At 48.0% G+C, this 14191-nt stretch overlaps 1 protein-coding gene across 2 annotated transcripts in view; it reads right to left on the bottom strand.

The window, feature by feature from the left end:
* C1R (complement C1r) overlaps nucleotides 1–14191 on the bottom strand; it is a 33833-nt gene extending 19642 nt beyond the window's left edge. For both annotated transcript variants that reach the window (XM_055002656.1, XM_055002655.1), the window contains exons 1-4: nucleotides 14033–14191; nucleotides 7215–7443; nucleotides 5721–5913; nucleotides 766–909 (exon numbers count right to left, since the gene is read on the bottom strand). In XM_055002656.1, coding sequence (XP_054858631.1) covers nucleotides 766–909; nucleotides 5721–5913; nucleotides 7215–7443; nucleotides 14033–14034 — 568 coding nt within the window. In that variant the 5' untranslated portion in view covers nucleotides 14035–14191. The remainder of the gene's footprint in view (nucleotides 1–765; nucleotides 910–5720; nucleotides 5914–7214; nucleotides 7444–14032) is intronic.

Consider the following 14191-nt stretch of genomic DNA (forward strand, 5'->3'; position numbering starts at 1 on the left):
GGCCTTCTCTAAGGAAACTTATCCCCTGGTCCCCGAACCCAAAGCGCTCCTGCCGGCACCACCACCTCAGCCAACCATTCACCTTGAGTATGGTCTGCTCCCTTTGCATTCCTCTTCCTTTGATAGGAAAAAGAGAATACCACCTGTGCCCAACACTAATCATGATGCCATATGATCAGCATTCAAAGAGCTCCACTTATATTATCACAAATAATGCTTAAAAGAGCCCCGCATGGAGGACCAGCAGAGAGAGATATTGGCTTGCTTTAGGCCACTTAGTGAATATATAGAGATATGAGATGGTGACCTCTGGGGTCCGCTTTCATTCTCTGTGCCAGCACACCATGACAGCTATAAGAAGAGCATCATAGCAGAAGAGGAGCCCTGCAGGGGCAGACCAGCAGTCCATCCAGCCCAGCTTCCAGTCTCATATGGTGGCCAACCAGTCGCTCTGGAGGGCCAGCAACAGGGCACAGAGGCTGAGGCCTTACCCTGACACTGCCTTCTAGCACCGCGATTCAGAGGACCGCTGCCTCTGAACGGGGAGGCTCCTTTTAGTCACCCTGGCCGGTAGCCACTGGTAGCCCCCTCCTCCATGTATCTGCCTAATCCCCTTTTAAAGCCATCTATGTCTGTGGCCATCAGTGCATCCGCTGGCAGCGAAGTTTACATTTTAATCACTCATTAAATAAAGGCAAATTTCCTTTTGCCCATCGGCTGCCCCTCAGCTCAGCCTCAGCGCTTCCTAATTCCCCACTTTCTCACCTTTACAGGAGTGCTGGTCACTCTGGAGACGGGAGCCAGGATGGCAAGAGCAGAAATAGCCCCCCACGTAGTTGTGGCAGAGGTGCTGGCACCGGGGTCCCTGCTCTCCTTCGATGCTATTTCCTTGGGCGCACTCGTCCAAATCTAGAAAGTTCACAAATCCAGAGACAAGCAAAGCATACAATTGAGCCAAACTTCAAGGGCTGGTCAATATTTGAGGCCTGCGGAGGGTTTCCTGGCCTCTGCCCATGAGAGAAGGAACCCGTGCCTTTTCATTCGTGATCCAGGAAGTGATGCTCACCCCAGGGCGGCTAGCCTCTGGCAATCTAAGCAAAGGAGTCCAACAGCATCTTGATTTCAAGCACGATACATTTCTGCAAGGACATGTGCTGGTTTTAATGTGCTCCCTGCAGCCACGCATCTGCTGAACAGGAGGGAGTGCTCCTGCCTCCCCTCAAGCCATTTTCCTGTGTGAAAACAGCATGGGGAGTTATTTTGCCAACTTTGGTGATCCACATGGAGAACCTGTGCAGATTCTCCACGTAGAGCTGCAAAATCAGTGAAAACTCCCCTCACAAGCAGTTTTCATGCGAGAAAATGGCATTTGGAGGGGGCAGGAGCCTTTCCTCCCCCAGCGGCATCATTCTGAGCTTTTCCTTTTTTTAAAAAAGAAGCAGTTCCCTTCAGCAGACGGGTGGCTGCAGGTGGCATGTTAAAACCCGTGCAGAAATGGATAGTTTATAAAGACCCTGAGTCAGCGATGACTTATTCAGATGCAAAGGACTGTGACTGTTAGACTTTAAGGTGCCGCCGGAGTCCTGTTCCGTTTTGCTACTTAATGGCTACCCGTCTAGAATTTGAATCCAAGGAGTGGAGAACTACGATCTACAGAGTCCCCAGCCGTTGCTTCCATTGATAGGTTTTGCATATTTAAAACATATGCCATGTATTAAGTTTGCCAACTCAGTCTTGGGAGATTCCTGGTGATTGGCAGATGCCTGGGACCTGAGAAGGGGAGGGACTTCAGCAGGAATGCAATACCATAGAGCCTGCCACCTGCAGCTACCTTTTCCCCCAAAGGGAACCAATCTCTGCAGACTGGAGACCAGTTGTCATTTGGGGAGAACTCCATACTTGGAGGCTGGCAACCTACATGTGCTATATATTGTATTTTATAAGCCATGGGCTACAAAATCATGCACTGCCAGTGTACAGTGAACACGAATTTTTGCAAAGTGAATAAGGCTTGTGTGACACCTGGGCAGCTCACTGCATCTCTGCCTGATGCCTCCTTCCTATCAGCTTCTGCTAGAGCTAATTTTCATATGATTTACAGGTCCACCTTTGGATGGCACCGTAAATCTTTCCTGATAAAGAGTTATAGCAGAAATGTCCACCCCTAGAGAAGATCTTCTGATCTGGAGATAAACTCAGAACTGTAACTCAAACTGAATCACAAGAGGGGAACTCTTCTAAGGGCTTGTAATTCATGTTCCTGACCTACTCTAAAAGTAAACCTTCATAACTATACATGTGAAGTTTTCTTCCCCAAAAAGGATGCTTTAACTATCAGAAATTTGAGAAAGGCAGTTACAAAATCTGCAGTTTCTCTCAACGTAGATTTGATATAGACATAGAAATGGCCTCCGTTTGTGACTAACATAAAGGTTTTGTATATTTTGCATTAAATCTTATTCCCTGTTGTATTTTAAAAGCAAAAGCATGAAAATATTCCATATAGCCAAGCTTTAAAACTAAAAAAAGTACTCTACTTGATTTGGAAATGCTAATTGAGACATCTCTGGCTAAAGCAGAAGAACTAATTAAGAGTTGGGGGGGGGGATTTATTGGGGGAGGGGATTTGACTGTATCTGAACAGCTTCAGAGATCCAAGGCTTGCAGAGTATTAAATCTGAGTTATCTTTATTAACTTGGAAATAAACTGCTTGTAGATTTATATTACCAGAAAAAAACTAGCAACAAAGCCCATTGTGGGGAAAAATACAACAGGCTCTAGAAAGGGAATGGCAGGCAGGCGGGCATTCCCTCCTCCTCCATCACTGATCCCGGCTAGATGAAAGCAGGGGGGGTGGGCATGGCCACCTCCTCTGCACCTGATCCCAGCCTAGTGAAGGGGGGGCAGGCATTGCCACCTGCTCTGTGCCTGATTTCGGCTGGGTGAAGTGGGGGGGGGCATTACTGCCTGCTCCACTCCTGATTCTGGCAAGTTGAACGGGGGGGGGGGGCATTGTTACTTGCTCTGTGCCTAATCCAGGCTGGGTGAAGGGGGACAGGCATTGCCTCATGCTCCGCTCCTGATCCTGGCCGGGTGAAGGGGGGCGAGCATTGCCACCTGCGCCACTCCTGATCCTAGCTGGGTGAAGGTGGGGGTCGGGCATTGCCACCTGCTCCTAGCCATCCCCCTAGCAGGGGATGGGCAGTGCCACCTGCTTTGCTCCTGATCCCAGCTGGGTGAAGGTGGGGATCGGGCACTGCCACCTGCTCCGCTCCTGATCCCAGCTGGGTGAAGGTGAGGGGTGAGCCTTGCCACCTGCTCCACTCCTGATCCCAGTTGGATGAAGGCGGGGGAAGGGCATTGCCACCTGCTCTGCTCCTGCTCCCAGCTGGATGAAGGTGAAGGGTGGGCACTGCCACCTTCTCCCCTACTGATCCCAGCTGTGTGAAGGCAGAGGGTGGATATTGCCACCTGTTCTGCTCCTGATCCCAGCTGGCTGAAGGCGGGCATCGGCTTTCCCACCATGGCGCGCTTTGTGGAGTTCTGGCTGCCTCATCTGGGCTTCTCTCCACAGCAGTGCCCTCTGGTGGTGCACCAGAGTAGGAAGTGAGTTGTCTTGAAAATGCTTAGCCTTTTATATAGTAGGATAATAAACATTGTTTAGCAAACCACAATTAAAGAACTGGCCAGAACAAAAGCATGTGGGGGAGGCTGAGTTTATGAGACTTTGGGCCAGTAGCAGCTCAGGGGTGAGGCACAGAGAATATCCAAACTCTGTGCACTGAGTGCTCTGGAAGGAGGAAGGGAAGGTATCATTCTTCAGGCTATGTCTCATTGGTCGAGCGTCTGCTTTGCATGCAGAATGTCCCAGGTTCAGTCTCTAAGAGCCAAAACAGACGAGACTCCTGATGCATGGAGGACACTCATCAGCTTCCCTCAGGTTTCCATTGGAAATGTAGTGAGAAAGAACCTCTGTCAGGGAGAAGAGGGAGACTCTTCCCTCTCCCTGGCAGAGGTTCTTTCTCTAGGCATCTCATCTAGTCTTCTCGGCTCCCTCTCGCCACTGCCAGCATTCTCAGCTCCCGAGTGCAAGTGGAGCACACCGGCAGCAGCAGCATGAAGCGCGCTCCCCTTGCTCCCCTAAATGCACTTGGGAGCCAAGCACACTGGCAGCAGCGAGAGGGAGAGGGAGCTGCTGGCTCCCTGTCCTTCTTACCACCGCCAGTGCGCTTTGCTCTGGAGTGCGAGGGAGCAAGGGGAATGCGCTTCCTCTCACTGCTGCCAGTGCACTCCCCTTGCTCCCCTAAATGCATTTGGGTGCTGAGCGCGCTGGCAGCGGCATCTTGTCTGTTTTGGCTCTGAGCTCTCCAGTTAAAAGCACCAGGCAGTAGGAGATGTGAAAGCGCAGCAAGCTGAACTGGGCCACTCTGGTGCGTGCGAGTGCTGCTGGGGCAGCGCGACGGGCTCTGGAGTGCTCCTGTGCTCCACAGCAGGCTGAAATCAGCCTACTGCAGTGTGCAGGAGTACACCGCACCGCCCAGGAGCGTGCCCCAGGAGGCGCGTTCCCCTGCCTTTCCCCCTGCTGGCCAGGTAAGTGGGAGGTGGAAGGTGAGAGTGGGTGACCCCCCCCCCCCCAGTGGAGGAACTCTCAACCCTACCTGACAGCCACTGCCTTTCTGAGCAGGCAACACTGATCTTGATGGCCTGACAAGTGTTCATGTCAGAGGCGGTAGCGGAGCTGCCAGGGCCTCCATTTCAGCACCGTGCAGGACTACAGCTCCTCCAGAGCGCCTAGCGGGACCTCTGCAAGCAAGGCATGGTGACAACGTTTCCTGGTTCTGTGTTCCACCAGATGCAGGCCTGCAGATTCCACAGAATCTGTAGGCCTGCACGGTGCTACACCGGTTGCTTGGCAGCTCTGCAACTGTCTCCCAATTTCCGCTCACGAGGGGGCTGTTTCGTGTCCCTTCCATGGATGTTTGCGGCTTGAGTACAACATATTCTTGGAACAGGAGTAGAGAGCTGAAGATTCCCTCTCTCTCCTTGCCCTCCTCCTGTTAAAGCAATCCTAGCAGATAAATTAGCAAAAGAAAAAAAAATTCCTTTAAAATAAAGATGGAAGAAACTGCAAAGGGCAGTTGAGTCCTTAGAATGGAGATTCTTTGCTCAGATAAACTCTGCATTCCCAGCTGGTTCCAGCCCCTTCTTTTGGTAACTGATCATTGATCTTCACCCAAATCTTGTCAGTTCCTGAAAGGATGCCTCCACTCAACAGGGAACAAAGCTGGTCAGTTCTCTCAGTGCCTTCTAGGATGCCAGTCAGGGGCAGGGCAGGGGTGGGGGCCCCTGCACGCAATTGCAACAGATCAGCCAGCCTCACCGCCCAGAATCCTGGTACTCCTGGACAGCAAATGATTCTAGAGGGTCAGCCCAGAGGGTCAACCTTCCACCTGCTTCAAAGCACCCAGATTGGCTGCTTTTCTCCCCGTTAGTAGCTGGATGGTGAAAAAGGCAATTCCTCCGCACCTGATTTCCCAGGTAGTTGGACCTGAGCAGGTGACCCAAGAGTCAGCATTCGTGACTGAAGGATTCTGCTTGCACAGGGCAGCACCACTCAGGTCTCCTGCAGAACTCCCCAGTTAGACCTTCACTAATCAGCTTGTATTATTGAATTAGCAAGGAGTCGTTCTTCCTCCGGGTCTGGAGGTTGGATACTTACCAACAGCTTGATAATAGGCCAGGAAGCCCTTGTAGAAGACAAGCTGGCCATTTTCTTCATTGGAGAAGTCCGAGTGGAAAGACAGCTGCATCCGGTTCCCTGAGGACACAAACTCTCTGCTTCCAGGATGGTTGCCAGCGGCTGAGCCCACCTGGCCACAGAACCGGCCCAAGTCTCTCTTATCTGCTGTGATCTGGTGGGGGCCAATTGGGGGGTTAGGAGAAGAGGAGGAGGAAGCTTGAGAAGCCGGAATTTCACACCAACAGATCACACAACCCTGTCCAGAGACCCAGTGGGACTTTGGCCTGACGCTCCTCAACCAACTCCATCGGGAGTGGGGTTGGGTGGAGAGGAATGCTGCACGGGCAATTATTTTGGAAATGGAGGTGGCCTGCTATTCAAAGGTGAAAAAGCTGCAAATCCTACTTGGGTTGCTTCTATGCGGCAATTGGTCTCTTGCTGCTAACACAAATGCAGAGGCATTCAGACAGAACATCTGCCTGCTGGTTTGCCTCGCATTTCCCCTGCCTTCACAGAGGCCACCCCCATCCCAGGCTGCAGAGAACTTGGGGCAGGGGGTTAATTAGTAATTGATATTTCACAATATATAAATCAATGTATTGATTGCCATTTCTTTATATACCCAAAACAGCCCTCCAGTGATGTGAAGGAAGGAAATAGCTGCCATGGGACTGGGGACAGGAAATGGTGCTAATGTGAGCAAGACCAGGAAAGATCCAGACTTTCCCATCTACACGGCAGCCACCCTGGACTTGCTGTGCTACATCCCAAAAGATCATAGGACAGCAAGTTTTGGAAAGATTGACTCAAAGCTGGGGAATAGCCAAAAGATGACAGCATGGAAACAGGAAAATAACTCGGTCTCCACCCGCATCAGCGCTGGACCAAACACCAGGAGTAGAAGCAACCCTTGGGGAGGTCTTGGCTATGCCTACAGTAGATTGGGGAGGTGGAGAAGGCAGGGCAGATAAGGAAGAGGGAAATGCATAAGGTAGAGGGTAATACAGATAAGCAAGAGGGTAATGGTCCCCGTTTGGCATAAAGGCAGCATACACATTTTGTAAATAAATAAATAAATAAACAGAGTCCTGGAATGCATGCCAAGGGCCATATAATGCCAGCAAAAGGCAGAGACGCCCTTTCCTTTGGCCCAAGGAATAGAAGTCTCCAAGTAACCCCCTCCCGAGCCATGCTGCGCCCCATCTCTGTTCATACAGAGAGCCAGTTTGGTGTAGTGGTTAAGAGCACGGGACTCTAACCTGGAGAGCCGGGTTTGATTCCCCACTCCTCCACAAAGCCAGCTGGGTGACCTTGGGCGAGTCACAGTTCTCTTGAGCTCTCTTAGCCCCACCCACCTCACAGGGTGATTGTTGTGGGGTAATAATAACACTTTGTAAACCGCTCTGAGTGGGCATTAAGTTGTCCTGAAGGGCGGTATATAAATCGAATGTTATATATAAATCGAATACACACCTTGACATAGTCATACAAACAAGCCTCAGACGGCTCCAAATCGAACTGCCAGAACTTCAGCTTCACTTTGAAGCCCTTTGGCACGTCAATGTTCCACGTGCTGATGTTGTTGTTTGGATACGGCTTGGGGTAATTGGGGGACCGGATCTCTCCAAAAAGCTTCTTTGGGACAGGACTGGAAATGACCATTCCAAAGAGGAAAGCGCCGCGCAGGAGGAGTTGGGCAAACCTGTAAACAGATGAGGCATCAAGAGACTGGGAGACATATCAACTAAGGGACTCCGTGCTCCAACTACTGCCCCCCCCCATTTTGCATCATGAAAGCGTGAACGGCTTTAATAGTTTTAATTGTTTTAATCATTGTTTTTATGTCTTTGTATGTTTTTAGCTCTGGTTTTAACTGTTTTAGTCATTTTAAAATGTGGTTTCGGTCGTTTTAAAATTTAGAATCATCGAATCATCGACTTGGAAGGGGCCTTACAGACCATCTAGCCAACCCCCTGCCCAATGCAGGAGCAGCCTAAAGCACCCCCGACAAGTATTTGTCCAGCCACTCCTTGAAGACTGCCAATGAGGGGGAACCCACCATACCCCTAGGCAGCCAATTCCACTACCAAACTACTCTTAAATTGAAGTAATTTTTCCTAACATCCAGCCTGTACTTTCCCACCTGTAGTTGTTTTGAATCCTATCCTCTGTTGCCAACAGGAATAGCTCCCTTCTCTCCTCCCTTCCCTCCTTTTATATACTTAAAAAGAGCAATCATGTCTCCCCTCAACCTCTTCTCCAAAATGAACATTCCTAGGTCCCTCAGTCTTTCCTCATAGGGCTTGGGTCTCCAGAATCCCAAGATTGTGTCCGCCTTTTTTACTGCTGAATCACACTGAATGTTCATATTTAGTTTCCTATCTACCCATATCCCAAGACCTTGTTCACACACACTGCTACCCAGAAGTGTATCACTCTTCCAGTATGAATGCTTTGCATTTTGCTACCCAGGTGGAGAATCTGGCAATTATCCATGTTAAATAACATGGTATTCATATCTGCCCACTTTCTCAGTGTGTTCAGACCTCGTTGAATTCTATCCCTGTCTTCAAAGGTATTTGCTACGCCTCCCAGTTTGGTGTCATCTGCAAATTTAATGAAGTAATGCCTTTATACCCTCATCCAGATCATTTATAAAAATATTGAAAAGCACTGGGCCCAGAACTGAGCCCCGTGGCACTCCACTGGACACCTCCCTCCAGTCAGACGTGATGCCATTGACAACTACTCTTTGGGTGCATTTATCCAGCCAGTTCCCTATCCATCTAACCATCCTAGAGTCCAGCCCACAGTCCACCAGTTTATCCATCAGAATGTCATGAGGAACCTTGTCAAAAACTTTATACTGAAATCCAGATAAACTACTTTGGGAATATTCCCACAATCCAGTAAGCCTGTCACTCGATCATAGAAGCAGACGAGGGTGGTCTGGCAGGACCTGTTGGGGGCAAATCCCTGCTGACTTCCCCGTATCACCGTGCTGTCCATCAGATGCTTGCAGACTGACACCTTTAATACCTGTCCCAGTATCTTCCCTGGGGCAGAGGGCAGGCTGACTAGTAGTTCCCAGGATCCTCCTTTTTCCCTTTCTTGAAGATCGGGATGACCTTTGCCCTCCTCCAGTCTTCCAACACATCACCTGTCCTCCAAGACAGGTGGAAGATGACCGACAAAGGGTCTGCAAGCTCTTTTGAAAGCTGCAGCCTCAGGTGCACCCCATCTGACCATCCAGTGCAGCAGGGTGCTTCTCCACAACTTCTCTGCCCATGTCAACCAGCAGCCCTGGAGTCATGCTTTGCCTACTACCATCTCTAGCTGGGCCCATTCTCTCCTTCAGGGAGAAAACTGAGGCAAAGTAGGCAGTGAGCCTTTTTGACTTCTCTCTGTCTTCTGTCAGAATTTCTCCATTTTCATCCAGCAATGGGGCTGGATCCAGCCCCCTTCACCTTCCGTTTGCTCCTCAGGTATCTGAAGAACATCTTTTTGTTGTGGTGAGCCCCATTGGCTAGTCTCAGCTCATTCTGAGCTTTTTTTCTCTCTGACAGCTGCCCTACAGTGCCTAGCTACTCCTAGATACTCTTCTTCCCTCCATTTCTTAAACATCCCCATTTTCCTCCTTGGCTCATCACAGAGCTCCTTGTTCATCCACATTGTTTTTTTGATCCTCTACTGCATCCCCGCCCTGCTGGAATGGTGATAGCTTGAGACCGCAAAGCTCTTATTTTAGGAGAGCCCACCCTTCACTCGCCACTTTCCCTTGCAGCATTCTTCTCTGTAGAATAGCTCTATTCATATGTCTAAGTTTATTAAGTTTGCCCTACTAAAATCTAACCTGCGAGTTTGGCTACAAGCTCCCTTGATACCCCGCAGAAGAAGGAATTCTAGGAGGACGTGATCACTTCTCCCTAAGGTTCCCACCACTTCTACCCCGGCAACCAACTCTTTCTTGTTAGTTAATATCAAGTCCAGTATGGCCAAGTCCCCCATCGCTTCCTTCACCATTAGAAAAAGGAAGTCGTCAACCAGGCAGGTCAAGAAGTTCTGTGACCCGGGGGGGGGGGGCGTGACACCAGCTTCAGAGAAGATGGACACCTGAGAGCTGAGCTCTGTCCCACCTCATTCCAAAATCCTCAAATCCCCCATCTTATTAAACTAAAAATTGCTCCCAGACATGGGGAAACCCAGCGCTAATACTAAGAAGCGAAACGGCACAGTTGCAAAATGTCTGCAGGACTACTTTCCTGCATCTCAAGACTCGACACCAGAGCCAGCAATTACAAGCAGCACAAGCAGGATGGCACCGACGGGGAACGTGGTAGGAACTTCACTGAATATCCCTCCTGACTTAGAACTTGCTGCCTTGTTGGCAAACATGGAATTTAGTATCCTAAACAAAATGGCAAATCTTATAAAGCCGCTTTTTGACCAAATTGCAGATCTCCAAGCTAAAACGAATGGCGTTATACAAAAAACTGACTGTGCGTTAGACATCTCGAACTCCTTGCAAAACGAAATTTGCACTCTGCAAAAGGAGAAAGAGGAGATGCACGAAAGAGTTATAAATCTGGAAATAATAACACGGCAGCAGAATTTTAAATTTAGGGGGGTGAATGAGGAATTAACAGCAAATCAAGATTTATCTCTATTCCTAGGCAACTGGCTTGCTAGCCTTTTGCATTCAGGTAAAAATATCATTCCAGCAATTTCCAAAGCTTATCGGGTCAGTCCTCTAAAAACAAACAGGAAATCTCCAAGGGATATCATTGCTACCTTCCCAGATTGGGAAGCAAGAAAAAGAATTCTGGAAATTGCGAGGGAACAAAAAACACTCCAGTATAATGGATCCCAGTTTCAAATCTTTACAGATCTTCTAAAGGAAATATTAAACAGGAGAAGAGTCCTCAAACCAACTACTGAAGCACTACGCGATGCAAAAACTGAATATAAATTGATCAACTACCCCAAACTTCATGTCCAATTTAAGGACAAACATCTTTATGAATCAGGACATGCCTTACTGCAGAATCTGGGCATTTCTCCTACAGATTCATTGAAGTCTTCACAAAAGAGAAAACTAATTCAACCACCCACTCATCACAAAGGAAGCAAAATCCCAGTTTGAAATAACTGAATAACAACAATGGAAAACATTTCAGAAGTCAAGAAATTCAGTCTTTTTTTCCTGTCTTTACTTAAAAGTAAAAATAAGAGGGAGGGGGATTGATCAGAATTCAGAGATCATAAATTAAACAAAGCTAATACTGCTGTACTGAGGTTTTGGGGGTGGGGGAGCCAGTTTTTCTCTTTGCTCCCACCAATGACAGTCCCTAGACTTCGTACATTTGTACAAAGACCCTTAGGAGACCACTTCCTACAGGGTCTTTTAGGGGCTGTGCAGCCATCATATTATTGTACATCATTTTGTTTATAAATCACTAATAGATAACATTTAATTTGGGTTTAATAGTTTTTGTAAGTTGGAAAGGGGGAGGGGAGGGGCTGTACAGCTATCATATTATTGTACTTAGCATTTTGTTTATGAATCACGTATAGTTTTACATTTAATTTGAGTTTAATAGTTTTTGTAAGGGGGAAAGAGGGGAGGAGGGTGGGAGGGGGGCAGAGATAATTTTTTCTATTCTTTTCCTTTTTCAGGTATATACACAAGCATAGAATTTATATTATATTATATAGATAAATGTATAGTTGGTGTATCAATTTACAAATTATAGTTATATTGTTGAATCACTAACTCAATATAAAAGGAATTGATCACCAACGATGTATTATCACAAGAAAAGTAATCTGTTATACTTGTTGTACTCATTGTTAAAAAACTGTTTTGTTTGTTTAAGAATATGAAAATTAATTTAAAAAAAAGAAGTTGCATGACCCTGGACACATAGCAGAGTTGGTCTCCCAGCACACATCAGGCAAGTTGAAGACTCCCGTAACTACAAGATCATGTTTCTTGGCTACTCTATTAAGCTGCTCACGGAGGGCAGAATCCACCTCATCTCCTTGGTCGGGTGGTCTGTAACAGACCCCAACCACAGTACTGCTCGTCCTTCTTCCCTCCCTTATCTTCACCCAGACACTTTCCACTGGGCTGTCCCCCTCCTCCTTGTGTTTCCTGACCATCAAGCCCTTTCCTCGCATCCAGAGCCACCCCACCTCCTCTACGACACTTCCTGTTCTTCTTGAATACCTCCTACCCATCCACTACTGCGGATGGGAATAATTTATTATGCATGTTGGTTAGCAGCCTTAGTGGTCCTTATGAGGACAGAAAAACAGGCTACAAATTTTGTTAATTCAAATTAATTAAATTAAATGGGGCAACTTGTGCAAGTGAAGTATATGTTGTTTATTTTGCAAGATTTATTATGGTTCAGCTAATTACTGGGACCAGCAAGGAATCACATGCTTTGGGGACCCGAAGCTGGATAGAAAGGCTGCATACAAATATTTTAAATAAAAATAAAATAAAGGCATGCTATTGACTCCCACAATGATTGCTTCCACTCTGAGAAATGAGACTTCACCTGCCTTTGTCAATTTATTTTAATCATGTACCTGAAGCCCCAAAGGCAAGAAACTTGGGTTTTTAGAAATGAAAGTTTAAATTTTCAGAATGCTAAAATATGCGCTCAGTACCAAATGCTTAATTTGTGCAGCAATGGCTGTAGATTTGCAGTGTGGATGCAGGCCTGCATATTGATTCACTATAGAACTGGGCCTTCAAGGTCACCCAGCTGGCTTCAAGGGGAGAGGTGGGGATTGGGAATCAAACCTGGTTTGATGGGAGTCAACACCTGATACCTGCGATTATGTACAAAGCTCTTGGGCTCTTGGTCTATCAAGGTCAGCGTTTTGTTCTGTCCGACTGGGAGCCGCTCTCCAGGGCCTCAGCCAGAAGTCATTCACATCTAGGATTGCGAAGACGAGCCTGGCAACCAACAGCGGGCTGGATGAGGTGGGTATTTGGGGTGTGCATGACATTGGTAACATCACCAATGTCACTGTGTAACTTCCAGTGGCAATGGGTAGCTCTAGGAATCACTGGAAACTTTGTAGTAAAACTATAGAGTTTTACCATAGAATTGCAATGATTCCTAGAGCTAGATGTACTGGCCTAGAGGCCAGAGCCTTTTTGCACCCTTTAGTTTTCTCTTGCCACCACTAAGAGTGGCAGCAGGCAAAGAGGAGAATTCTTGGGAGATTGCACACCGTAAGTGGGCACATGGTAAGCCAATTCACATCACCTATTGCTTGACCCCTTATCTAGAGAAGCTTGAGATTGAACGTGGGACCTTCGGCAGGCAGAGTAGATGCTGTATCACCGAGCCAACCCTACATGGTTGGAAATAGTAGCAAGAAAGAATGTGAGTTCTGCATCTCTGACAGCTACACATAACACTGGAGCCACAGAGCAAGGGAGAATAGTGAGGCCAACACAAAAAGTTGCAGCCTTTACCACAACTCTTGGTTTCGTTTCTGTTGCTCCTCACAGCTGCTGGGCTTTGTTCGTTGTGGCTCTGAGTCATTTCCACACACAGTTATTTTGATTTGAAGGACACAAAGTTCCTGGGAAAGAAATTCCCAGCCATTTCCAAGAAGCCCTGAGTCTTGATAGCCTAACGCCTGCCTTTTCCTGCTACAATCATGACAGACTCCCCCAGCAGATGAACAAAAGGAAGGCACGCTGCTTGCAGTTACCAGCTTCTTCTGCTTCACAGGGCAAGAACCTTCACTAAGAACCGGGATGGACAGATATCTCCAGGTACCATAATCAACAGTAGGGCAATGCCTTCTGTTAGGGCCAGCGGAAAAATCTCTGGGACCCAACAGGGGCAGAGTGGTTCTGAACTGTACCGGGACAGTTCCAGGTGGGCTACTGCCATGGATATCACCTGTGGCCAGAAGAAAGCGGAACCAAGTAGCTCCCCCAGTGCCACAAGGGCCACTTTGTTCAGCTTGGTCCAGTGCTGTCTGAAGCCCCCAATTCACCTCCATGGACCAACGCAGCGGCTTGCAATGTCCGTTTTCTTTAGACTATGTTGCACACCCATAAAAACACGGCTCTGCAGATCCATCCCAGAGTGACCAAAACCGGATCATTTGATCATGCAGGAACACATAGGAGCGTCCAAATTTAGTTATGGGCAGAGATTTAATGCCAGCTGCGAATCCTTTGGCTGTCTCTTATCTGTGCCAAATCAGTGCCTGCCTGTGCCTCCCACACCCTTCCTCACAAATCCAACACTCACATGTTCGTCCGGTTGACTTAATTTCTGTCTCTCTCTCTCTCTCTCTCTCCCTCCAGTTTTCACAGCCTGCGGTGCTTTGAAGTTGCAAACGAGCCTCAATAACTCTCGGTCCTGCTTGCTGCGGTTCGGTAAGGTAGGGGCAGGCCATGCTGGGTGGGA

Source organism: Eublepharis macularius, chromosome 18 (genome assembly GCF_028583425.1).
Source record: "Eublepharis macularius isolate TG4126 chromosome 18, MPM_Emac_v1.0, whole genome shotgun sequence".
NCBI classification, from domain to species: domain Eukaryota; kingdom Metazoa; phylum Chordata; class Lepidosauria; order Squamata; family Eublepharidae; genus Eublepharis; species Eublepharis macularius.